Here is a 26,428-nt window from a genome sequence, read left to right on the forward strand (position 1 = left end):
GTAACATTTGAAGGACATAGAAACAGTTTTCATAGGTCTCAAGTGATATAAACCACAAGTCTTTAGAAAATACCTTTTTTTTTTTTTTTACCCATTCTGGATTTTGAAATATATACAGATCTCATACCTCAGATTCTCATGTGATATGAACTGTTTCAAAACACATTGATAGCAGAAGATACATACTGTCTTCTAGTCAAGAGGGTAGCGCTGTATTTAGTTTAAAACATTGTAATGCATTTTATTTGCTAAATACAAAATTATAATATTCTGTATAACTTTCCAAATCTCATCTGTCCTCCCTTTCCCCCATCTCTTTATATTCAGATGCTTGTCCCTCCAGCTTAAAAATTCATGACTTTGAGAAAATTCATCTTCATATTATCTAAACTGCTGCACCCCCACACGCTCCCTGTTAAGTGTCTGCATATCTGCGTCTTACTATTGTTTAAAATTCGGTTCTCTGCCTGGGGAGTGGGGTGGTTTGCTTTAAGCTGCTCCACTCAAGTCTCAGCAGAGAAAGCAATAACTTGTTATGAGATAGAGTTTTAAGCCAAGCTTTGGCCAGGGTCTCTCCCATTTGGGAGGAGGAAAGTAGGAACAGCAAGTGAGACGATAATTCTCCTTGAATTTTAGCTCATTAAAATCTTCCCTTGTCCTCGGCGAGCTATTTACTGATTTAAGCATCTAGCACTTTTCCTTTCCAGAAAGAATTAACATCTACAATGCAATCATTGCTAAGGGAGGAGATTTTTGTGTTTTCTCTGTGGAATTAGCTGTTCCCCAGTTGCAGATGAGCACAGCGCACTTTAGAGTTGTGTGTAGGTATGGAGTTGAGGGGTCGGAATAAGATTTCCAAGATTTATAGGTAATGAAAAGAACAGGTTGTATCAAAGACACCACGTGTAGGAAACTAACTGTTCTTAGGGGACTTGTGTGAACCTGTGATCCTTGGCTTTCTCCAAAATGAACATTTCAGCCTTGTTCATATTAACCTCCTTTTTACAGTTGTTTTACCATGTTCTGGTTTTGCTGCTATTCTGCCTGAAAATCTAGCAAAATGGCGTTTCTTATCTGCAGAACTGCGACAAAGCTTAAACATTTGTATTTCTCTTGAGGATTAATGTGGTTGAATTTTTGACAGTACTATAAATGAAGAAATAAAATTTTTATACAGATGTTTAAAATCCTCTTTCCACTAGGACATTTCTTTCTCCCTAAATATACCATTACCCGGAACTCTAGCTGTTTTTCAGATCTGTAGAGATCATAGGTGGCTTAAGGGACTAGATTGCTGGTGATATTGGCTGCAAAATTCTATTTTTTTTTTTTTTTTTTTTGAGACAGAGTCTTGCTCCGTCACCCAGGCTGGAGTGCAGTGGTGTGATCTTAGCTCACTGCAACCTCTGCCTCCCAGGTTCAAGCGATTCTCATTTGGCTGCAAAGTTCTTAGTGAGGTTTAGTGGTATTTTGGCCTTGTGGCACAGAAGAATGGTTATTTAGCAAATGTGCTTTGTTTTTGGTTTTGTTTTGTTTTTGAGACAGGGTCTTGCCCTGTTGCCCAGGCTGGAGTGAAGTGGCTCGATCACGGCTCACTGCAGCCATGACCTCCTGGACTCAAGCGATCCTTCCACCTCAACCTCCCAAGTAGCTAGGACCACAGGCATGCCTTACCACACCTGGCTAATTTTCATTTTATTTTGTTTTTGTAGAGACAGGGCCTTCCTATGTTGCCCAAGCTGTTCTCAAACTTTTGGGCTCAAGCAGTCTTCCCACCCAGGCCTCCCAAAGTGCTAGGATAACCCAGCATGGCGGCATGAGCCAACGTGTCTGGCCTAGGCAAATGTTTTGGTAGGGCTTTCTCTTTTCTTTTTAAGGTGATTAATACAGTAGATTCATACAGTCAGAAGCTGAAAAGCAGGGAATACTGTTTGGCTTATTAATGGATAATCAATGAGTGTTAATACACTTTTCCCTATTCACATGGTCAAATTGATCAAATATTTCCAAGGTATTAGCTTTTAAAAGTTGGCTTTGTCAGCTCTATGAAGAGACATGCATTTACATTTTTATCTTGCTCCTCCTCTGTCAGGGGACTTGGATCTGCCCTTGATCTTGGCTTTTCTGTTCATAAACCAGGTAGGACTGTCATGAGTTTGCTCCCATTACCATCTCTTGTCCCAAGATTTCTAAAAGGCATCACCTGATGCACCCTTTTGCCCAAATAGTGTTAAAAGTCCTCAGGCTGAGGAGCTGACCTGGTTCTTCTACAGGATCTTTAATGATCAGCCTGTCTAAGCTGAGAATGGATAAGGGTGACCCCAACACGTTTATTTGGTGGTTTGGTAGGGGCAGTGGCAGTGGGGATGCTTTTGTGTTTCGTAATCTGCCCCTCTGTCTGTTTGACCCCAGAGACTCTGTGGGTAGTTGCAGGACATCAAAGTACACAGGAAAGACAGTGGGGGAAGGGACCGTCGGTCGCCCTCTTTCTGCCTAGGTTCACTAGGATCTCAAAGACTGAGTTCACTAGGAGACACAGGACATACTGTAGAGCTGTTTGTGTCTGAGAGCCCCAGTTTCCTTGTCTGTTAAATGAGCATAGTAACACCAATCTCACTCATTTGGAATATTCAGTGAGGTAATACTTACAACACCTAGCTGACCTGTACAATTGTAGCTATTGTCTTCTGCAAGTCTAATATTCCTATTCACCCCTCCCTCTGCATAGGGATCCGGTTTGAAATCATCACTTGCTCCATAGGGCCTGGGGAGCTAGCTGGTCATTCTTTGGTTAAAGTCAAAGCCAACCTCTTTGCCTGCCTCTTTGTCTTAATGTCAGCTTCCTACCAGACATGTTCCTCCTGCAGTGGATGATCAAAATGCAGATAGGATGGACACAATTAATGCATTTTGTTGGAGTGGTTGCATTCTTTCTACTTTCTTAGGGCAAAAAAATGAATGGTTGGACAAGAGACTAACCAGGGCCTCAAAGAAAGTGAAATTCTTTCTCAAGCTCCTGAAAGTCCTTCCATGGGTATAGTAACAGTTCTATAGGAGTCTCATTGTGATGGTGCCATTATACAGGCCAGCAAGCCCACTGTGTGAGCCAGACCTTATGGCCTTCGCCCTTGTTTTCCTTTTTTTTGAGACAGGGTCTCGCTCTGTCGTTGGAGTGCAGTGGTGTGATCTCGGCTCACTGCAACCTCTGCCTCCTGGGTTCAAGTGATTCTTGTGCCGCAGCCTCCTGAGTAGCTGAGATTACAGGCCCCCACCAGCGCGCCTGGCTAATTTTTGTATTTTTAGTAGAGATAGGGTTTTACCATGTTGGCCAGTCTGGTCTCGAACTCCTGACCTCGTGATCCACCTGCCTTGGCCTCCCTAAGTGCTGGGATTACAGATGTGAGCCACTGTGCCCAGCTGCCCCATCCTTTTTCTTGATATTATAGTTAGTGGTGAAAACATGTAAATGATAATACTCCATGCAGTATGTATGCTCAAGTGACTACCCTGAAGACATTTTTTTTTTTTTTTTTGAGATGGAGTCTCGCTCTGTCGCCCAGGCTGGAGTGCAGTGGCTCAATCTCGGCTCACTGCAAGCTCCGCCTCCCAGGTTCGCGCCATTCTCCTGCCTCAGCCTCTCGGAGTAGCTGGGACTACAGGAGCCCACCACCACACCCGGCTAATTTTTTTGTATTTTTAGTAGAGACGGAGTTTCACCGTGGTCTCGATCTCCTGACCTCGTGATCTGCCCGCCTCGGCCTCCCAAAGTGCTGGGATTACAAGCGTGAGCCACCGCACCCAGCCACATTTTTTAAGTCCTATTTTCTTTTCTTTCTAGGATATGATAATCATTTTCTGTTTGTATTAATACATGCTTGAAAGGAATTAATAAAGCGATTCCATCCTTGTCAGCAGCTTGGAACAAAGCTGTGGATCTGGGATTGTGCTGAACTCATTTGACATCAGTAGTTACTTGTGTCTTTATGCCTCAGATCAAAATGTGCGTGTTTTTTTCTTTCTCCTTTTAGCTTCACGAGGCTGACATTGTGGTCCTAGGCTCACCTAAGCCAGAAGAGATTCCCCTTACTTGGATACAACCAGGAACTACTGTTCTCAACTGCTCCCATGACTTCCTGTCAGGTAAATGTCTTCACATTGGTGTTGAGCCACTGATTAGGTCAGATCGTTCGAAGAAAGGTTAACCTTTTCCTAAGAGGGTATGTTTCTGAAACGTTAGCAGTCGTCAACATTAATATATAGGGTAGGAAACTTAGACTGTGGGCTACCTCACAGAACCATGCTGTTGAGCAAAGAGACTAAGATGGCGGTTGAGGTGTCTGCTTCCACAGTGAAGTGCCCCCTACTGGCCTCTAGCAGTCAGGTCAGTTGTGACCTCAAGTAGATGATTTGTATGTGTGTGAGGTAAACTAGAAATAGCGGTTTTCACAGTCTCTTAAAAATTAGTAAAATCCTTTCTTCCAAAGAAATCTTCATGGACTCTCACTATGTAAAAGCAGATGAGCGCCGGATTGCTGGTAGGGATGGGAATAGGATCAGCCTGTGTGTCTCCCTGATTTCCTCTTGCATTGACCCATGAAGCACATCCTTGGAGCCGCAGAGTCATCTCAGAACAGTATGAAAATCAACACTAGATGCAGAAACTGTTGTAGGATTGGTCCTGCTATTTGACGGCATTTTGCCAAAGTATCCAGGAATACTCAAGACCACACCAGGCCCACTTTGGGGGCAGCCCAAGCAGTGCCTGCAACAGGGCAGCCAGCAGCCACTGGGTCCAGCAGGAGCCGGCCCAGAGTGGGTTCCTTTTTCCAGTTCATAGAAGGACTGAGGCTAAGAAAGCCTTGGAGCACACCCAGCCCCTCAGTAAGTCGCTGCGTAGCACAGGTGAGCCAAAGACGATGGCACAGGGAGGCAGAGGAGAGCCCCCCTTCCTGATTCCTTCTGGCTTTGGCCTCCAAATGTTCATGCGGAAGAGAGGACTGTGCTGAGCTGGGCTGGAGGACAGGGGCAGCTTTTATCCCTAAAGCTGGGCAGAATGTACATCAAGGCTGGGAGCCTCTGCTCTCCTTCTCCACCAGGACCATACTCGAGGTTGAAATCTTGAAATCTTGTAGGCAGCTCCATAAAAGCATGAGCCCTAGCCAGAGGTTGATACTGACCCTCCTCTCTAGGAAATGTAGCTCCTGCCAGAATTGAGCAATCAGATTAAAAACCCCCTGGGGGCTGGAGAGGGTAGAAAGGATCAGTCCAAGGAAAGAGCCAGAGCTCACCTCTTGCATTAAGAGCTGTGGCCCTAATGGCTCTTTTTAACAAACAAAGCATGTGCTAAATAACATTTTAAAAATATGTGTAGTTTATTCATGTAACTTTTTTTTCCCTAAAAAAAAAAAAAACAATGCCTAACCTATTAATAGTGGACAGGGCTTCCTCTGTTCAGAATCCCAGTCAGATTAGGAAAATCAGTTCCAACATTTGTTTCTTGTAAATGAATGCTGGTTTGCTGTAATATTTACTTGCTGTGTTTTATTAAAGTTTTCATGTAGGACAGTTTTGGCAGTCATGGCTGGAGATAGGAGTCTACTTTGATGTTCTGGAATCCCTTTGAGCTCTGTGGTTATGTGACAGTGACATATATTTTGTTAGTGAAAGTGCTTTATTTTTAATAAGATTTCCTTTTAGGACCCTTATTTTTGAAAAAAGTATTCCCTGAAACATTAGATTTCAATGTAATGATTCTCTGGGGGAAGAAAAGACCAAGGCGTTACAGATGTTCCTCGACTGACCATGGGGTTATGAGCAGATAAACCCATCAGAAGTGGAAAATATCATAAGTAAAAAATGGGCATTTGTAGACAGGATGGGATGTGAAAACACAAAACAACATCCAAAAATGCTGGCAGCACAGTACGCCGTAGAGTATTGGTTGTTTGGCCTCATGATTGCATAGCTGGCTGGAAACCGCGATTTGCGGTCACTGCTGCCCAGTGCGTCAAGACAGCCTTATTCTATGTACAGCTAGCCCGGGAAAAGATCAAAATTTAAAGCACAGTTTCTACTAAATGCATGTCCCTTTCCCACCATCATAAAGCGGAAAAATAGTAAGTGAAAAGGTTGTAAATCAGGGATGGTCTGTGTATTTCAAAATGATTCTATAAGTAGAATTTATTTGAAATTTATCTGGCCCAACTCTAATAGTTTTCTTGTTGGTTTTTGAATGTCCAGTGTCCAGAATAGTACCTGACGCTTAGTAACCACTCTGTGAAATTTTTTTTTTTTTTTGGAGACGGAGCCTTGCTCTGTCGCCCTGGCTTTAGTGCAGTGGTGCAATGTTGGCTCACTGAAACCTCTGCCTTCTGGGTTCAAGTGATTCTCCTACCTCAGCCTCCCAAGTACCTGGGATTACAGGTCCCCACCACCACGCCTGGCTAATTTTTTTTTTTTTTTTTTTTGTATTTTTAGTAGAGGTGTGGATGCACCATGTTTGCCAGGTTGGTTTCAAACTCCTGACCTCAAGTGATCCACCCACCTCGGCCTCCCAAAGTGCTAGGATTATGGGCATGAGCCACTGGGCCTGGCTAACTCTGTGAATATTGAGTGTTTGACAAGTTAATAGGCATGACTCAGAATTGTACTCTGCTTGTAGTTTTAAGTTAGTGGCGTGTTTAGAAACATTTCCTTGAATTTGTCTCCCACTTAAAGATGGGGCTGATGGCCAGGCGTGGTGGCTCACGCCTGTAATCCTAGCACTTTGGGAGGCTGAAGGCAGGTGGATCACCTGAAGTCAGGAGTTTGAGACCCAGCCTGGCCAACATGGTGAAACTCTTGTCTCTACTAAAAATACAAAAAAAATTTCTGGGCTTGGTGGCAGGTGCCTGTAATACCAGCTACTCGGGAAGCTGAGGCAGGAGAATGGCTTGAACCCAGGAGGCGGAGGTTGCAGTGAGCCGAGATTGCACCATTGCAGTCTAGCCTGGATGGCAAGAGCGAGACTCCTTCTCAAAAAAAAGAAAAGAAAAAAAAAATGGGGCCAACTAGGTAGTCATTGAGATGAAGATGAGGAATGCTATGTTGATGAAACAGATGAACAGTTTCAGGATGGTGCTATCCATGATAGCACATTTCTAAATAGTCTACAAGTTTTAATTTTAGCAACTTTGTTTAGTATGAAAATTTGATCTGGGAATAATGGAGAAAGGTTTTTTTCCCCTCTTTTTTTCATAATCCCACTATTGTAAATAAATGAATAAACTTTTTGAACTATTCAAAAGAAAAGAGCTCTTATTTAAACTTAAGATGAGAAGAAGAACTTTTAATAAACTAGTGGCTGGGTAAAGGCAGAGTTTTATAATGAAATTTTTATTCTTACCTTCATGGTACAGAGTCCCTCCTCCTTCTCCCCGTAAAAATAGATGGGATGTTGTGATTTATGATGAGGTAATTCTGTAGAGGCATTTTATGGAATACGTAATCCTACGAGAGATTTTCCTGATGGCTGATATCCCAGACATAGAGCTCAGAAAACAATTACACCCAGCTAGTTGGTTCTGTTCACTCTACTATTGCATGAGTCCAGTGTTTAGATTTTAAAACAAGGGAATTTCAACATTCTGTTTTCTAGCTGTAAGAGTAACTACTTTAAAAAAAAAAAAAAAAAAAAAGACAACCAAAAAAACTTAATTCTTAGAAAAGGTCTTGCTCTGTTGCCCAGGCTAGAGTACAGTGGCATGATCACAGCCTCAAACTCCTGGGCTCAAGCAATCCTTCCTCCTCAGCTAATTAAAACAACTTTTTTTGTTGTTGTTGAGGCAGGGTTCTCACTGTGTTGCCCAGGCTGGTCTTGAACTCCTGGCCTCAAGTAGTCCTCCCACCTCCACCTCCAAAAAGTGCTGAGATTACTGGTGTAAACCACCATGTCCAACCTAAAAAAATCATTTCAAATGAAAGAAATACGCACTGCTCTGTAGTTCCCTGCTTGCTAAACAGCAGATTTCATCGTAAGCAAAACCATTTTGTACCCTAAATATTAGGACTTATTTACTGATGTACCAAATGGGACCAAGGAGAAGCTGGTCTTCTTTCTTAGGCTCAGACAACAGTATCAAAACAGCAACTCTGTGGCTCAGAGTAGTTTATAGTATCATTTTAAGCTAATATAATTCTATTTAGTGTGGAAGAGGGGAAGAGCCCCGGGATGCTGATGTGCTGGGAGCCCCTGAGGGACCTTGAGACTTTCCTTTGTATGGCTCTGAAGGGAGACATTACAACTTAGTGGAGGCTGGGCATGGTGTGGCTCATGCCTATAATCCCAGCACTTTGGGAGGCCGAGGCCGGTGGATCAATTGAAGTCAGGAGTTCGAGACCAGCCTGAGCAACATGGTGAAACCTCATCTCTACTAAAAATACAAAAGTTAGCCGGGCGTGGTGGCGGGCACCTGTAATCCCAGCTACTTGGGAGGCTGGAGCAGGAGAATCGCTTGAACCCAAGAGGCGGAGGTTGCAGTGAGCCAAGATCATGCCATTGCTCTCCAGCCTGGGCAACAAGAGCTCCATCTTAAAAAGAAAAAAAAAAATGTAGTGGAAAGAACATGGACTTTGGAGTCAGGATTAACCTAACTCAAGGAGAAGGGAGCTGTTTGTGTAAAAAAAATTCTTGGCCTGACGCGGTGGCTCACGCCTGTAATCCCAGCACTTTGGGAGGCTGAGGCAGGCGGATCTCCTGTGGTGGGGAGTTTGAGACTAGCCTGACCAACATGGAGAAACCCTGTCTCTACTGAAAATACAAAATTAGCTGGGCGTAGGGGGGCATGCCTGTAATCCCAGCTACTCAGGAGGCTGAGGCAGGAGAACTGCTTGAACCGAGGAGGTGGAGGTTGCGGTGAGCTAAGATTGCACTCCAGCCTGGGCACCAAGGGCGAAACTCCATCAAAAAAAAAAAAAATCTTAATTGCATTGTGCCTACAGGCTGTGTGACTTTGAGGAAATAAGCTCTCTAATGAATTAATAAGATTCCCAATTTCTTTATGGGTAAATTGGTAGCAAGGCTGTTGAGGGAATGACTGAGATGATACCTTGGGGCAGTGCCTCTTTGATGGTAGCTGCCAATAAATGCTGGTCCACTTCCTGCATTCCTCCCTCCACTTCCTTGTTGCCATGTCACCTGCACACAAAACAGCTTTCAGACTCCATCTTGGCACAACATACATTTATATTTGAAAAATAAAACCCAAGAAAGGAAGAAGTCCAATGAAATTCTGAACATGTAAGAAAAGTCAGCTTTAGAGAAATTGGGTATCCTTGTAATTTTCATTATGCCAATGCATTTGGTATAAAATTAGGATCTTTGCTTATGACTCTTGAACTTTGGTAATTCCAAAATCCATTGTACCTATCACTGTTTTCTTTTTTTCCTGTAAATTCTGGATATTCTAGATCTATCCCTGAAGTATATTGCCAGTTTTCCATTTCAAATTTTAATTAGTTCTCAATACAATATATTTAATTTTTTGCTTTTTTAAAAAAAAGTAAAGGTCGATGTCATTTAGAATATGCAGCACTGTATAAATTTCCTTGTTATTTGGTTTCAGTGGTCCAAATTAAGTTATTACTAATAGCTTATTAGTATCAGTTTACTAATGTTTTAATTATATTTTTTATCATGTCTTACATTGCATTCTTTTAAAAACTGGTGATATGCTGTCATTTGACAGTAAGATTCAAATAATTTAAACTAGAAGTGCAACTCTCAAGAACACTGTCACAAAAATTTTACCAAATGATACGTATTAGTCCATTCTCACACTGCTATAAAGAAATACATGAGACTGGGTAATTTATAAAGAAAAGAAGTTTAATTGTCTCACAGTTCCACGGGCTGTACAGGTAGTATGATGCTGGCATCTGCTTGGCTTCTGGAAGGCCTCAGGAAACTTAGACAATCATGGTAGAAGGCTAAGGGGAAGCACGTATATCTTATATGGCCAGAGCAGGAGCAAGAGAGAGAGAGAGGACATATTAGTCTGTTTTCACACTGTTGATAAAGACATACATGAGACTGGGAAGAAAAAGAGGTTTAATTGGACTTACAGTTCCACATGGCTGGGGAGTCCTCAAAATCATGGTGGGAGGTGAAAAGCACTTCTTATATGGCGGCAGCAAGAGAAAATGAGGAAGATGCAAAAGCGGAAACCCCTGATAAAACCATCCGATCTCATGAGACGTATTCACTACCACGAGAACAGTATGGGGAAAACCACCTCCATGATTCAAATTATCTCCCACCAGGTCCCTCCCACAACACGTGGGAATTATGGGAGTACAATTCAAGATGAGATTTGGGTGGGGACACAGCCAAACCATATCAGAGGAGGAGGTGCATACTACATACTTTTAAACAACCAGATCTCAGGATAACTCACTCACTATCATGAAAACAGCACCAACGGGATGGTACTAAGCCTTTCATGAAGTGTCACCTCCCACCAGGCCCCACCCCCAACACTGGGGATTAAAATTGAACATGAGATTTGGTGGAGACACAGAACCAAACCATATCATGATACTCATTTTATTTATTGCATTTTACTTTATATCCTACAAAGTCAATATATTTAACTGAAAAACTGGCTACCAGTGGGTTTTTTTTTTTCAAGTTCTACCTGTACTGATTTCTAATTTTTAGCCATTCCTGATTTTAAAACCTCGCATACATTTTGGCAATAATTTGTTCTCCTAGATGAGGAGAAAATATTTAAGTCTATGGGCTTGGAAAGTGCTTTTTTGATAAGAAAGATGCCGTTGGCCAGACTGCATAGAAGCTGAGATGTTTCCGCAGAGCCAAGATGGCAAGAAGCCTGAAGAATTTGCCTGCATCCCTCCCACTGCAGTGATTGTTCTGGCAAAGTTCCCAGGGTGGTCTCCGCACCACTCATATTAGTGAAAGGGTGGTTCTGATTTCTGAGGAAGGCATGATAACGCTTTGGCCTTAAATTTTCTTTTTGCGGAAAGTTTGATTATCATTAGAATGGCCGTCTTTTAAAGTGATTCATTGACTTGTCCCTGGAGAAATCATGAGTTAGATGAGAGTGTTTAGTGGGAAGTGAAAAGACCCGTCCACGGTTTTGGGTGAGATCCTTGTTGGACTGTGATCCCAGGATATTACCCAGGCCCAGACTGTAGACAACCTTCAGATGGAGTCCTGCTCCTACATGGGCGGGGGTGAAATAATGATTCCCTTTCTCAATTTTCTTTAGCCCTGAAATTTATTAAAAATGTATGTCTGATTCTGAGTTACCAGTCTTAATTGCTTCAGATTCTCTGGATTCAGAACTTATTTTTATTTTATTTTATTTTATTTTTTTTGAGACAGAGTCTTGCTCTGTCATCCAGGCAGGAATGCAGTGGCACAACTGCGGGCCCACTGCGTCCTGAGCTCAAGTGATCCTCGTGCCCCAGCCCCCAGGTAGCTGGGACTACAGACACCTGCCACCATGCCCAGCTAATTTTTTTTTTTTTTGAGGCGGAGTCTCGCTCCATCCCCCAGGCTGGAGTGCAGTGGTGTGAGCTCGGCTCACTGCAAGCCCCGCCTCCCGGGTTCACGCCATTCTCCTGCCTCAGCCTCCCAAGTAGCTGGGACTAAAGGCGCCTGCCACCACGCCTGGCTAGTTTTTCTTGTATTTTTAGTAGAGACGGGGTTTCACCGTGTTAGGCAGGATGGTCTCAATCTCCTGACCTCGTGATCTGCCCGACTCGGCCTCCCAAAGTGCTGGGTTTACAGGCGTGAGCCACTGCGCCCAGCCCCAACTAATTTTTGTGCCTTTTCTAGAGACGAGGTTTCACCAGGTTGCTCAGGCTGTTCTCGAACTCCTGGACTTAAGCAATCCTCCTGCCTTGGCCTCTCAGTGCTGGGATTACAGGTGTGAGCCACTGTGCCCTGCCTCAATGCAATCTTAAAACCGAATTAGAAAATCTGAGTCCAGGCCAGAGTTATATATAATTAAGACAGTGTGGGTTTTAAGTTTTGTGTTATAATTGTGTTGTCTTTGGTCGAGCCTGGTGGCTCACACTTGTAATCCCAGAACTTTGGGAGGCCGAAGTGGGCTGATTGCTTGAGCTCACGAGTTCGAGACCAGCCTGGGCAACATAGTGAAACTCTGCCTCTACAAAAAATACAAAAATTAAGCCCTGGTGCTGTGGCTCATGCCTGTAATCCTAGCACTTTGGGAGGCCGAGGCTGGCGGATCATCTGAGGTCAGGAGTTTGAGACCAGCTTGGCCAACGTGGTGAAACCCTGCCTCTACTAAAAAAATAGAAAAACTAGCCAGGTGTGGTGGCACGTGCCTGTAGTCCCAGCTACATGGGAGGCTGAGGCAGAAGAGTCGCTTGAACCCAGGAGGCGGAGGCTGCAGTGAGCCAAGATAGCACTACTGTACTCCAGCCTGGGTGACAGAGCAACAGTCCATCTCAAAAACAAAAAACAAAAATTAGCCAAGCATTGTGGCATGCGCCTGTAGTCCCAGCTACTTGGGAGGCTGAGGTGGGAAGATGGCTTGAGCCTGGGAGGTGGGGGTTACAGTGAGCTGAGATGGTGCCACTGTACTCCAGCCTGGGTGATCGAGCCAGACCTTATCTCAAAAAAAAGTGTTGTTTTTAATTACTTGTAATTTTAATTGCTTATAATTAAAAAACAGTAATTAAAAGGACCAAAAGTTAACTTTGCAGGTAGTAAACCTTAGCCTACTGTATGTAAAAATCAGAAGGCCAAGGCAGGAGGATTGCTTGAGCCCAGAACCTGAAGACCAGCTTGGGCAACATAGTGAGACCCCATCTCTATAAAACAACTTAAAAATTAGCCAGGTGTGGTGGCACACCCTTGCAATCCCAGCTACTCAGGAGGCTGAGGTGGGAGGATTGCTTGACCCTGGAGGTCAAGGCTGCAATGATCATGATCACATCACTGCACTCCAGCCTGGGCAACAGAGCAAGACCCTGTCTCAAAAAATAATAACAGTAATAATCAGAAAGCAACACTGTATGTGAATAAAGTCACCTTACCTAGCTGCTGGTGGACAGCCTTTGGTGTTTGAAGGACTTAGTTTTTATCCATTCCTGCTTTCGATATTTGTTGACTGTGAGTTTTGGGCTTATCCAGGGTCCACGAAGAAGAAATGGTTCTTCCTCATCTCAGGCCTTTGTGGTTTTGGGGTGTTTTAAATTCCTCTGCCGTGGTTACTCAATCCAACCCTACTTGCCTCTCGCTTCCACAAATTTCTCAAATGTCATTCGTGGTACCCTTTTAACTCTTACGGACTTATTTGCTTTTAACATATCTTTTACTCACTTTGAACGGAGTTTCAACTGGAAATAGAGGGTAGTGTTGTGTGTACCACCTGCTGTCTTGAGCTAGACACTTTCAAAGCGTTTGTTTTGTTAATTATTTCTTCTTACGTGGCTCATTATGCTTGTTGAAATTTGTGAGATGGTTTAGACCAAACCATCTGTCCATACCACAGCCTGTGGGCCACATGTAGCCCGGGATAGCTTTGAATGCAGCCCAACACGAATTCATAAACTTTCTTAAAACAAGAAATTTTTTTTTTGCAATTTTTTTTTCCCTTAGCTCATCAGCTATCATAGTGTTATTGTATTTTATGTGTGGCTATGGCCCAAGACAATTCTTCTTCCAGTGTGGCCCAGGGAAGCCAAAAGATTACACATTGCTGAAAACTTTAGACGTATGAGGAATCATATAGCTTTTCAAAATAAAATATCCACACTTTTGCTAAGTTCTATGCTATGCAAGTGACTGAAACTATACCAGGACTTATTTATCTTGTAAACTTGGAAGTGAAATATTCTTCACTCTCAAGGGTATTTGTGATTAAATTCTGGGAATATGCATTTATAAGTTGATACCAGCTCCTGGAATATAACTTTTTCTTTTTTCTTTTTTTCTTTTTTAGATTTTTTGAGATGAGCTCTCACTCTTTGCCCAGGGTGGAGTGCAGTGGCACAATCTTGGCCCACTGCTGCCTCTGGGTCCCGGGGTCAAGCAATTCACTGGCCTCAGCCCCTGGGTAGCTGGGACTACAGGCGTCTGCCACCATGCCTGGCTAACTTTTTTTTGTATTTTTAGTAGAGACAGGGTTTCACCTTGTTGGCCAGGCTGGTCTTGAACCTCCTACCCGCCTCGGCCTCCCAAAGTGCTGGGATTACAGGCGTGAGCCACTGCACCCGGATGCTTTTTCTTATTTCTCCATCACTTAAAGACAGAGGAATGAGAGAGGCCCGTTTGTGGACACGATCTTAAGTACAGATCTCTAGCGGTTAAAACAAAACACAAAAAATCTCTGTCATCCTCTAGACTCTTGACTTTTGCCTAAATATGATTCATAAAGCTGAAGTGTTGCTGATCTGTAAATAATACCCAAGGGATATGATTATATGATTACCCAACACCCTAATACAATTTAAGAGTAGAGTGATCCAAAGAAGGAGAAAATAGCGTCTTCAAAAATGTTGCTATTAGAAATATTTCTTTTCTCTAAGGGAGGATGCAGGCTAAAGCATTTTGCATGTGTGTTTACTTTTATAAATTTTCTAAGTGATGAAGGAAGGTAGAATTCTTTTTTTTTTTTTTTTTTTTTTTTTCAGAGAGAGTTTCACTCTTGTTGCCCAGGCTGGAGTGCGTGATGCGATCTCGGCTCACCACAACCTCCACCTTCCAGGTTCAAGCAGTTCTCTGCCTCAGCCTCCCTAGTAGCTGGGAGCATAGGTGTGCACCACCACACCCAGCTAATTTTTTTTTTTTTTTTTTTTTTTTTTTGTATTTTTAGTAGAGACGAGGTTGCACCATGTTGGCCAGGCTGGTCTTGAACTCCTGACCTCAGGTGATCCACCCGCCTCGGCCTCCTAGAGTCCTGGGATTACAGGCGTGAGTTACTATGCCCTGCCAGAAGTAGAATTCTTATCAACATCTTTCTATGTTGATAATCAGGTAATCCCTAAAGTTAATACCTTAAAATGCAATTTTTTAGTTTTGATGAAAAATTGATTCTATCACTTACAATTTTTTTTTTTTTTTTTTTTTGAGATGGAGTTTTCCTCTTGTTGCCCAGGCTGGAGAGCAATGGTGCAATCTCAGCTCACTGCAACCTCTGCCTCCCAGTTCAAGTGATTCTCCTGCCTCAGCCTCCTGAGTAGCTGGGATTACAGGCATGCGCCACCACACCCGGCTAATTTTGTATTTTTAGTAGAGACGGGGTTTCACCATGTTGGTCAGGCTGGTCTCAAACTCCCGATCTCAGATGATCCGCCCAGCTTGGCCTCCCAAAGTGCTGGGATTACAGGCATGAGCCACCACACCTGGCCGGTTCTATCACCTCTATGATAGAGAATTTTTAAATTATCAAAAGAGCCTGATCTTTCATGTAACACTTTGACCAGTCTTACCCTATGAGTGTTTTCATCTGCCTTCTCACACTTTGCATCCACAAGTGAAAGTGCTTCTATTTTTCTACGTATTGTACAGTAAAGATTTTAGAGCTTTCTAGGCCAGGCGCAGTGGCTCGCACCTATAACCCCAGCACTTTGGGAGGCCGAGGTGGGCAGATCACTGAGGCCAGGAGTTTGAGATCAGCCTGGCCAACATGGTGAAACCCTGTCTCTACTAAAAATACAAAAATTAGCTGGGAGTGTTGGCAGGTGCTGTAATCCCAGCTGCTAATAAGGTGGAGGTTGCAGTGAGCTGAGATTGTGCCACTTCACTCCAGCCTGGGTGACAGAGAAAGACTCATCTCAAAAAAAAAAAAAAAATCTAAAGGTTAGGATATGAAGTCATTCTGACAGATTATACTGTGGAATATATATCCCTGTTCCTTTCTTCTGAGCCTTATTTTCATGTTAATAGTTTCAACTACATACTACATGCCAAGAACTTTATATGCCTTATCATATTTCATTTTCACAAAATTTTAGGAGGTTTACATTACTCACATTAATTAACAGGCCCAACATCACAATTTCTAGCAAGAGGAAGAGGTAAGCTTTTAGTGCAAGTCTGACTCTGAATTCTGTGGCCTAATCTGCAGTCTATGTTGCATCCACATTAAGTGTTTTAAATGTTCACTATGAATTCTCTTGAGCTATTATTTCTATCTCTATGCCATAATTTAAAAATCACAATGATACTTGGGCTTGTGTGAAGAGACGGTGTGCCTAGATGTTTCTTCCTGGCTCAGTGTGAGATACGATTTTGAAAGCACATGATGTGCTTCATTACATTTTTTAAATCCATTTATCCCAGGTTAATAGCTTAGATGGCCTTTTTTTTTTTTTTTTTTTTTTTTGAGATGGAGTCTTGCTATGTCGCCCAGGTTGGAGTGCAGTGGCGTGATCTTGGCTCACTGCAACCTCCACCTTCCAGGTTCAAGCGATTCTCCTGCCTCAGCCTCCCAAGTAGCTGGGACTACAGGTACGCACCACCATGCCCAGCTGATTTTTGTATTCTTAGTAGAGATGGGGTTTTGCTATGTTGGCCAGGCTGGTCTTGAACTCCTGACCTCAGGTGATCCACCTGTTTCGGCCTCCCAAAGTGCTGAGATTACAGGCGTGAGCCACTGCACCCGGCCAGATGGCCATTTCTCTAATGTAAAATGTGAAGCAGGCCCAATGGAGGGCCCCAAGCCTGTGCCAGAGGTGACCAGCCTGCAGCTGTGCCCCGACATCCTAACTTCCTTGGTGAAAAATGAGACCATTATTCAGTGTGCTAGCTGTTTACAGAGAGCAATTGGTTAGAAATGACAGTGTGCTGAAAGTCTTTTTTTTCCCTCCAATTTTTTACAGGGAAGGTTGGGTGTGGCTCTCCGAGAAGACATTTTGGTGGACTCATTGAGGAAGATGATGTGATTCTCCTTGCTGCAGCTCTGCGAATTCAGGTTTGTTCGATATAGCTGTCTGAGAATCTTGAGTTTGGAAGTTTGATTAATAGTTGCTAACATTTTGCAAGTGGTTTCTGTTTACCAGGTACAGTGTTAAACACTTCACACACAGTGTTAGGCCCATTTGATAAATGAAGAAACGGTGATTTTGAAAAATGAAGTGAGTTGCCTATGATCACATGGCAGTGTGGGGCAGAGACCCATACTGAGGACTGTGTATGTTATCTTGTGCTGTGTAATAAATTATCCCAAAATTTAGCAACTGAAGCAACAAGGCATTTATTATCTCACAGTTTCTTCAAGTCAGAGATTTGGCAGTAGATTAACAGATTAGATGGTATGTTAGTCCATTCTTGCATTTCTGTAAAGAAATACCAGCTACTCAGGAGGCTAAAGCAGGAGGGTTGCTTGAACCCAGGAGACAGAAGTTGTGGTGAGCTGAGATTGCACCACTGAGCTCCAACCTGGGTGACAGAGGGAGACTGAAAAAAAAAAAAAAAAAGAAATACCTGAGACTGGTTAACTTAGAAAGAAAACAGATTTAATTGGCTTATGGTTCTTTTTTTTTTTCCCCTTGGGACAGACTCTTGCTTTGTCACCCAGGCTGGAGTGCAGTGGTGCGATCTTGGCTCACTGCAACCTCCATCTCCCAGGTTTAAGCGATTCTCATGCCTCAGCCTCCTGAGTAGCCGGGACTACAGGCACGCACCACCATGCTCGGCTAATTTTTTGTATTTTTAGTAGATACAGGGTTTCACCATGTTGGCCAGGCTGATCTCAAACTCCTGGCCTCATGTGATCCACCCGCCTTGGCCTCCCAAAGTGCTGGGATTACAGGCATGAGCCACCGCACCTGACCTGGCTCACAGTTCTGCAGGCCTTACAGGAAGCATAACACAGGCGTCTGCTTCTGGAGAGGCCTCACCAAGCTTCCAAGAATGGCAGAAAGTGAAGGGAAAGCAGGCATCTCACAAGGCAGGAACAGGAGCAGAGAGTGAGGGGGTGGTGCTATATACTTTTAAATGACCAGATCTCATGAGAACTCATTCATTATCACAAGGACGCTACCAAGGGGGATGATGCTAAACCATCATGAGAAACTAGCCCCTGTGATCCCATCACCCTCCTCCAGGCCCCACCTCTAACACTGGGGATTACATTTCAAGATGGGATTTGGGCAGGGACACACATCCAAACTATATCGAATTGTTTGGGCTCAGGATCTCTCATGCATTTGAAGTGAAGATGTCAGCTGGGGCTGCAATCATCTGAGGGGTTGACTGGGGCTGGAGGATCTGTTTCCAAGATGGCATACTCACATGGCTGTGGGCATGTGTATTTCATTCCTCATTGGCCATCAGCAGGATGCCTTGATTCCTCATCATGTCCACCTCTCTGTAGGGCTGCTCAGTGTGGCAGCTAACTTCCCCAAGTATGAGCAATCCAAGGGAGGGAACCAGGAGGAGTCTGCAGTGTGGTGACCTAGGCTCTAACCTCATGTGCTGCCACTTCCTTTTATCCTGTTTGTTAGAAGTATATCACTAAGTCCAGTTCACATGCAAGAGAAGGAGAATTGTCCTCACTTCTTCAAGACAGGAGTATTAAAGTATTTGGAGGCATTTTTTCAAACCACCACCACCTGTGTGACCTAAAGGCAAAGGTCATCAGTGTTCTGCCATATAAGCTGAGTGTTCTCATGGTGCTGGAGCCTGCGGCAGTGGTGGCCTCTGGCAGTGACATTTAGTTCATTTCTTTCGTATGTACAGGGTAATACACAATGGAAACTCTTTACCTCAAAATGGGTCATTATACATTTTTGTAAGGATTATAAGTTACATTTCCATCAAAGCCAAATTTTATTTTTATTTATTTTTATTTCATTTACTTATAATTTATATGCATATATAACACTACTCAGTAATTCAATTTGCTTGTTATTTTATACCAACTACAGAAGGATGGTATTTGGAAGCTGGGCATCCAAGCTGATCATTCATGCAGTCCTATATTTTCGTCATTTTTCTTTTCTAAATTGGATGACGAACCTATTCAGTTTAAGTTTATCCATGTACATGATATCTTTTGTGAACACTTAATCTATTTATTTATTTATTTATTCATTTATTTGAGACAGGGTCTCACTGTGTCACCCAGGCTGGAATGCAGTGGCACGATCTTGGCTCACTGCAGCCTCCACCTCCCAGGTTCAAGCAATTCTCCTGCCTCAGCCTCCTGGGTAGCTGGGATTACAGGCACATGCCACCACACCCAGCTAATTTTTTTGTTTGTTTGTTTTTTGTTTTGAGACAGAGTTTTGCTCTTGTTGCCCAGGCTGGAGTGTAATGTTGCCATCTCAGCTCACTGCAACCTCCATCTCCCAGGCTCAAGTGATTCTCCTGCCTCAGCCTCCTGAGTAGCTGGGATTACAGGCACATGCCACCACGCCCGGCTAATTTTTTTGTATTTTTTGAGATGGAGTTTTGCTCTTGTTGCCCAGGCTGGAGTGCAATGGTGCGATCTTGGCTTACTGCAACCTCCACCTCCCGGGTTCAAGTGATTCTCCTGCCTCAGCCTCCCGAGTAGCTGGGATTACAGGCATGCGCCACCACGCCCAGCTAATTTTGTATTTTTAGTAGAGACGGGGTTTCTCCATGTTGGTCAGGCTGGTCTCAAACTCCCGACCTCAGTTGATCCCGCCTACCTCAGCCTCCCAAAGAGGATCACAAGCGTTAGCCACTGTGCCTGACCTACTTTTTGTATTTTTAATAGAGACAGGGTTTCACCATGTTGCCCAGGCTGGTCTTGAATTCCTGATCTCAAGTGATCTGCCCACCTTGGCCTCCCAAAGTGCTGGGATTACAGGCATGAGCCACCTCACCTGGCCTATTTGTTTATTTTTAAAGAGACAGAATCTCAGCTAGGATGGAGTGCAGTGGTGTGATCTTGACTCATTGCAGCCTCAAACTTCTGGGATCAAACAATCCTCCCACCTCAGCCTCCCGAGTAGCTGGGACTATAGGTACGCATCACCACACCTGGATTTTTTAATAGTGTATTTTCTCACATTTTCCTGTTTTTCTTTTTTAAATTTAACAAAAACCGGGAACATAGTCAGAAGTTCTGGCCTGTGACTTGAAATAACCCTGGATGTACATTTTTAAAAACATTCTCAGATTCATTGTTGTTAAGTATGAAGAGCTAATAGTCTGCAAGGGAACTATAGAATTAAGCTGGACCATCAAGTTCATGCGTGCATATTTAAGAAACAGAGCAGCTTCTTTTAATACTATCAAACTCTTCAGTGCGGTATTGAATAGTTGTATATCTAACTAGTGGTTTTCACATTTTCCTTTTTAAGAAAAACCTACAAACCTAGTTACACGTGAATAAAAATATTCCTAATATCCTCCTGGCTTATTGTGCGACTTGATAATCTTGTTTTGTAACATCCACAGACAATATTTCCATGGTTTAAGTGCGTGCCCTGTCAGCTTTTACCATTCTAACATGTTTTCCTCTCTATCCCTGCTGAAGAATATGGTCAGTAGTGGAAGGAGGTGGCTTCGTGAACAGCAGCACAGGCGGTGGAGACTTCACTGCTTGAAACTTCAGCCTCTCTCCCCTGTGCCAAGGTAACACTGGTGTTTTATTTACACTGATGTCAGCTCAGCACAGTGCCTTAGCCCCAGTTAGTCATGGGGGAGAAGCACAACTCATGGTACTGTGGTTTTGATGGTAGATAATTTTCTCTATTCATTAAATTGCCACCCTATTTTCTCTATTGTAAATTCTCCAAAATTAAATCATAATGAATGTATTACTGTGTTCTGTCAATTCTAAGAAGGCATTTTTTTAAATTTCAATGATGTTTTCTATATTAAATGGCAGTGTTTTTTAATGATGTTCTTAAATTAATTTATATTAAGTAATTTAGTTTCAATGATGTTTCCTATATTTAATGGCAGTGGTTTTTTTTTCCTTTTTTTTTTTTTTGAGATGGAGTCTTGCTCTGTTGCCCAGGCTGGAGTGCAATGGCATGATCTCAGCTCACTGTAACCTCCACCTCCCAGGTTCAAGCGATTCTCCTGCCTCAGCCTCCCGGGTAGCTGAGATTATGGGTGCACGCCACCACACCCAGCTAATTTTTGTGTTTTTAGTAGAGATGGGGGTTTTGCTGTTTTGGCCAGGCCAGTCTCAAACTCCTGACCTCGGGTGATCTGCCCACCTCGGCCTCCCAAAGTGCTGGGATTACAGGCGTGAGCCACCACGCCTGGCAGTGTTTTTTCTTCTTAGTGGTCCATGAAGTAATGGTTTTAAATTTGACAAAATATGGTAATGTAATATTTGGAATATGCTCCTCAGTGTCAGAAATGCCCAACACATATATATCTGCCTGGTCTTAAGGGCTATGTAGGTTTCTACTCTGGGGATAAAGGACCGCCCAAACCAAACATTATTCCACGTGGGAACTGAGCTCGGCTTTCTTCAGAACGATCTGATGGGATAGTCTGTGCTTGTCAAGGTGGATATTTTCCTCAGAGTGCTCTTTGATGAGGTCTGAGCTACATATTCTATCTATAAATTTGGAAATATAAACTGTAGGTCATAGTCTTAGTGTGTGGTTTAGAATGATTGGGTAGGGATGACGTCTGAACCAGACAGCCACATTTTCCAGCCTGATAATGAGTCATCTGTGTCTGTCCCACTCCAAGGAATTGGCCCCACCCCCATTATCCAGGTGTGCATACTGCCAGGTGTGCATCCCCAGGTAATGTCATCCAGCAATGTTGGAATGCACAGAGTGCCGAGGAAATAAAATCCCTCTAGTAATTTGACACTTTTTTTTTTTTTTTTTTTGAGACAGAGTCTTGCTCTGGTCTTGAACTCTTGACCTCAGGTGTTCCACCTGCCTCAGCCTACCAAAGTGCTGGGATTACAAGCATGAGCCACCACACCGGGCCTGACTCATTTTTTTACCTGATACCCAGTTGCTTTATAGAATTGAACTCCATTTCCTTGAACACCCTGGTTCAGTTCTACCCACCAGGAGGGTGTGACCCTCCTGGACATGTTTTCATGCCTGCAATAGACGAAACATCTCAGTTATGCTCTCTGTTCATTAATTATGTAAGTTGCAATGAGGAATGTTGTTCTTTGTAATATCATCCCTGGGCTTGTGCAATGTGTTTCATAAAATATCTTATTTTAGAGTTATTTTTGTTGTTATAAGACCTTAGATTTTAAAAGTAAATCAATAATTTTCTACTTACAAGGTGCTAAAAAAGATTAAGATGGATTCCACCAAATTGTGTACCAAAGTTTCAAAGTAAATTCTTCTTGTTAAATAATTAAATCCTTTTCTCCCCCAAGAAGAATTTACTTTGAAATCATTGATTTCTAGACCCACTGGGCAAAGAGAAGCAGGCTGAATAGTTTATAAATTACCCGGAAAATCGCGATGGTGTCTCTGTGACTCTTTAGCTAGTAAAGAGAAAACCTTACAGGTGTTTGTTTTGTTTTGTTTTTGAGACAGAGCCTTGCTCTGTTGCCCAGGCTGGAGTGCAGTGGCTTGATCTCCACTCACTGTAACCTTCACCTCCTGAGTTCAAGCGAGGACATCTGGCTAATTTTTGTATTTTTAGTAGAGACAGGGTTTCACCATGTTGGCCAGGCTGGTCTCAGACTCCTGACCTCAAGTGATCTGCCCTCTTGTGCTCCCAAAGTGCTGGGCTTACAGGCATGAGCCACCATGCCTGGCTTGTTTTGTTTGTTTGTTTGTTTTTTGAGACAGTCTCGCTCTGTTGCCCAGGTTGGAGTGCAGTGGCGCGATCTCAGCTCACCTCAACCTCCGCCTCCCAGTTCAAGTGATTGTCCTGCCTTGGCCTCCCGAGTAGCTGGGACTACAGGCGCCACCATCACACCTGGCTAATTTATTTATATTTTTAGTAAAGACAGGATTTTGCTATGTTGGCCAGGCTGGTCTCAAACTCATGGACTCAACTGATCCTCCTGCCTTGGCCTCCCAAAGTGCTGGGATTACAGGCGTGAGCCACTGCGGCCTGCCAAAAGCTTACACATTATTCAAGATTAAGCTCTTCAATTTAGGAGACTGGGAAGAGAGAGAGAAAAAAATTATGGCCAGGAAGGCAAAACTTCCACCTGGACACAATTCTAGGATCTTTGTGAGTTTTTTGGAGTTGCATTTCTAAAATGATGCACCATTTTCTCACACACGTTAATTATTAGCAGTTGTGCTTATTACTGCCTGGGAGAAAGGACCCCAAAGCAATTGCATTGATTTCATTGTTGGCGTGATGTGTGGCTGTTTTCACTCCAGTTGTGACCACCTAAGCTGAGAAGCCTTTTCTCTCTTTCGTGTTGTCTTCCCCTCAGTGACATTGAGATTTCAAGAGGACAAACTCCAAAAGCTGTGGATGTCCTTGCCAAGGAGATTGGATTGCTTGCAGATGAAATTGAAATCTATGGCAAAAGCAAAGCCAAAGTACGTTTGTCCGTGCTAGAAAGGTTAAAGGATCAAGCAGATGGAAAATACGTCTTAGTTGCTGGGTAAGACACCATCTAACATCTACTTGACCAAGCAGACATATTTACAAAACTCTTCCCTATTTATCTCTCTCCTCGTACCCCTCAATCCATCCTATTCTCACATTTGACATTTTGTCCATTTCATTTGGCATTTCTTTATTTGGTGTGAGGTAAGTTTTTATTTTCAGTGCAGAGCAAATCAGTCAACTCTACAAAATATAAAGTCAAACAAGTTGCAGTGCTTTATCTTTTGTTTCTCGTGTTGTTATTACCCCTGCTCCCCTTTGGCTTTTTGAATTTCATTTTTCATTATAAAAATCAAAATAGGAATTGAAAGTAAAATATTTTGAACTGAGCAGTTTGTTTTGTGTGTTCTACTTGAAATATTTTCATGGAAAAGGTACAGATAATCATATGAAACATGTTTTCCTGTTAATATCCTTGATCTTACTTATATATTCACATTACAAAGGCTCATTATTTCCCTTTTTCTGCATTTCAAAACTAATGTTGGGCCATTTTCATTTGTGTTGGTTATTTTATAAAAGACAAATTCATAGTTTTTGTGAAAAGGAGTGTTTGCCTTTTTCCCCTTCTTTTTTTAAAAAGAAGTACATTCACTAGCTGAAAAGATGATAGAAAGCAAGGGATTTCAAATATTTATTCAGTGTGACCTGAGGGAACATCATGAGACCATATAAATTCCTTTGTTGCCTTGAAATTTCATTTCAGTGACTATTGCTTATGATGTATACAAGGCTTCAGGCACAAAACCTATTTGTCAGGCAGAGACATTTCTTGTAATTGGAATTGACTCCTAGGTAACTGTTTTTACGTACTTGATGATTAATGTAAGTGCTTTTTTCTTTATTTCTTTTTCTGGTTATAAAAACATGTAGTTTCATTGTCGAAATATTCTAAAAATTCAGAAAACAGAAGTGAAAAAGTAAAACATCCCAAACCCAAGCACTCAGAGGAAACAACTGTTGACCTGGGAGGACTGTTTTGATGCTGATAGAGTCTCTCAGCCATGAGGATGAGGTCACACTGGCATGCTTTTCCGTAAACAACCTGATTATTCAAGCATATGTGGCATACTGAGCTCCATGTGAGTGCATATTGAGCTATGTCACCATTTTTCATGACAACATAACATTCCATCACTCACATCCCAGATTCTTTTTTTTTGAGACAAAGTCTCTGTTGCCAAGACTGGAGTGCAGTGGCATGATCTCGGCTCACTGCAACCTCTGCCTCCCAGGTTCAAGCGATTCTCCTGCCTCATCCTCCCGAGTAGCTGGGATTACAGGCATGCGCCACGACGCCCAGCTAATTTTTGTATTTTTAGTCGAGATGGGGTTTCACCATGTTGGCCAGGCTTTTCTCGAACTCCTGACCACCCACCTTGGCATCCCAAAGTGCTGGGATTACAGGCATGAGCCACTGCACCTGGCCACATCCCAGATTCTTAAACGTGCTGGGGAAGCAGGGGCTGGGGGAGTAGCAAAATGCCCAGGATGAGGGTGGAGATCCCATCTTACACATCTTCTGGCACCTCTAGTTCCATCGATAAGTGCTACCCTGGTAGTTCTAAGTGTTTCTAATTGTCCAAGTGCACTGATGCAGAAAAATAATTTGAACATAGAATAGGGATGTTCCACAACTTATTTGACCAATTTTCTATTGATGGACAATTAAAGTGTTCCCAATTTTTGCCATTTTAAACTGCTAGAATTAACCACCTTGGGCATGTGGATTTGTGCATCTGTTTAATTATCTCCTTAGGAAAAATCCCCAGAAGTAAGTTCAATTATTTATAACTACAAATAAAGCAAAAATATTATCCAAAACAGGCCAAGTGTGGTGGCTCACACCAGTAATCCCAGCTCTTTGGGAGGCCGAGGTGGGTGGATCACGAGGTCATGAGATCGAAACCATCCTGGCTAACATGGTGAAACCCCCTCTCTACTAAAAATACAAAAAAATTAGCCAAGTGTGGTGGTGGGCACCTGTAGTTCCAGCTATTCGGGAGGCTGAGGCAGGAGAATGGCGTGAACCTGGGAGGCGGAGCTTGTGGTGAGCCAAGATCGCACCACTGCACTCCAGCCTGGGCGACAGAGCAAGACTGTCTCAAAAAAAAAAAAAAAAAAAAAAATCACCTCTTTAATGATATAGTGATTTCTTCAAATCCCTTTTCCCTCCTCCTTTCCCATTTTCCTCTCCTCCTCTTTCTCCTTCTCTTTGTATAGCTTTTCTTTTCTTTTTTTGAGACGAAGTCACCCAGGCTGGAGTGCACTGTTGCGATTTTGGCTCACTGCAACCTCCACCCCCTGGGTTCAAGCAATTCTTGTGCCTCAGCTTCCCAAGTAGCTGGGATTCCAGGCATGCACCCCCACGCCTGGCTAACTATTTTTGTGTTTTTATAGAGGCGGGATTTCGCCACATTAGCCAGGCTGGCCTTGAACTCCTGGCCTCAAGTGGTCCGCCCGCCTCCTCCTCCCAAAGTGCTAGGATTACAGGTGTGAGCCATCATGCCCAGCTTCTGTAGCTTTTTTGTAAGAGGGACAGACAGCCAGGGCCTCTCAGAATCCCTCAGCAGTTGGCGTTGTAAGGAATTCATCCTTTGCTCCACACCTTGGTTGCCTGTGGCTTCACCCTTCTCCCTCAGGCTTCCAGGCTCACTGCAGTTAGATTCCTGAGGCCCTTTGCAACCTAGAACCCCAAACTTAATGTCCCCATAATCGAGCGTGGGAAAGTTCCTGGCTGAGGGGAGGGGTTGGCTCTACCTGCAGGCCCCCTCTGGGCCCAAACCCTGCAAGGAGCTGCCTCTGGTTAGATTGGCTCCAGGGTCTCCGAGTTTAGGGCATAGTTTAGTCAGGGTGGTTTTATGGCAGTATGCTTGATGCATATTTGTCTGCAATTAATAAACA

The 26,428-nt window shown here is 43.2% G+C and overlaps 1 protein-coding gene across 8 annotated transcripts in view; it reads left to right on the plus strand.

The window, feature by feature from the left end:
- The window catches only part of MTHFD1L (methylenetetrahydrofolate dehydrogenase (NADP+ dependent) 1 like), a 236,051-nt gene that overhangs the window by 36,943 nt on the left and 172,680 nt on the right, over positions 1-26,428 (plus strand). For all 8 annotated transcript variants that reach the window (XM_030809836.1, XM_030809837.1, XM_030809838.1 and 5 more), the window contains 4 exons: positions 4,029-4,140; positions 16,858-16,949; positions 20,487-20,584; positions 23,346-23,519. In XM_030809836.1, coding sequence (XP_030665696.1) covers positions 4,029-4,140; positions 16,858-16,949; positions 20,487-20,584; positions 23,346-23,519 — 476 coding nt within the window. The remainder of the gene's footprint in view (positions 1-4,028; positions 4,141-16,857; positions 16,950-20,486; positions 20,585-23,345; positions 23,520-26,428) is intronic.

The sequence above is a fragment of the Nomascus leucogenys genome, chromosome 3 (assembly GCF_006542625.1).
Source record: "Nomascus leucogenys isolate Asia chromosome 3, Asia_NLE_v1, whole genome shotgun sequence".
Lineage (NCBI taxonomy): Eukaryota > Metazoa > Chordata > Mammalia > Primates > Hylobatidae > Nomascus > Nomascus leucogenys.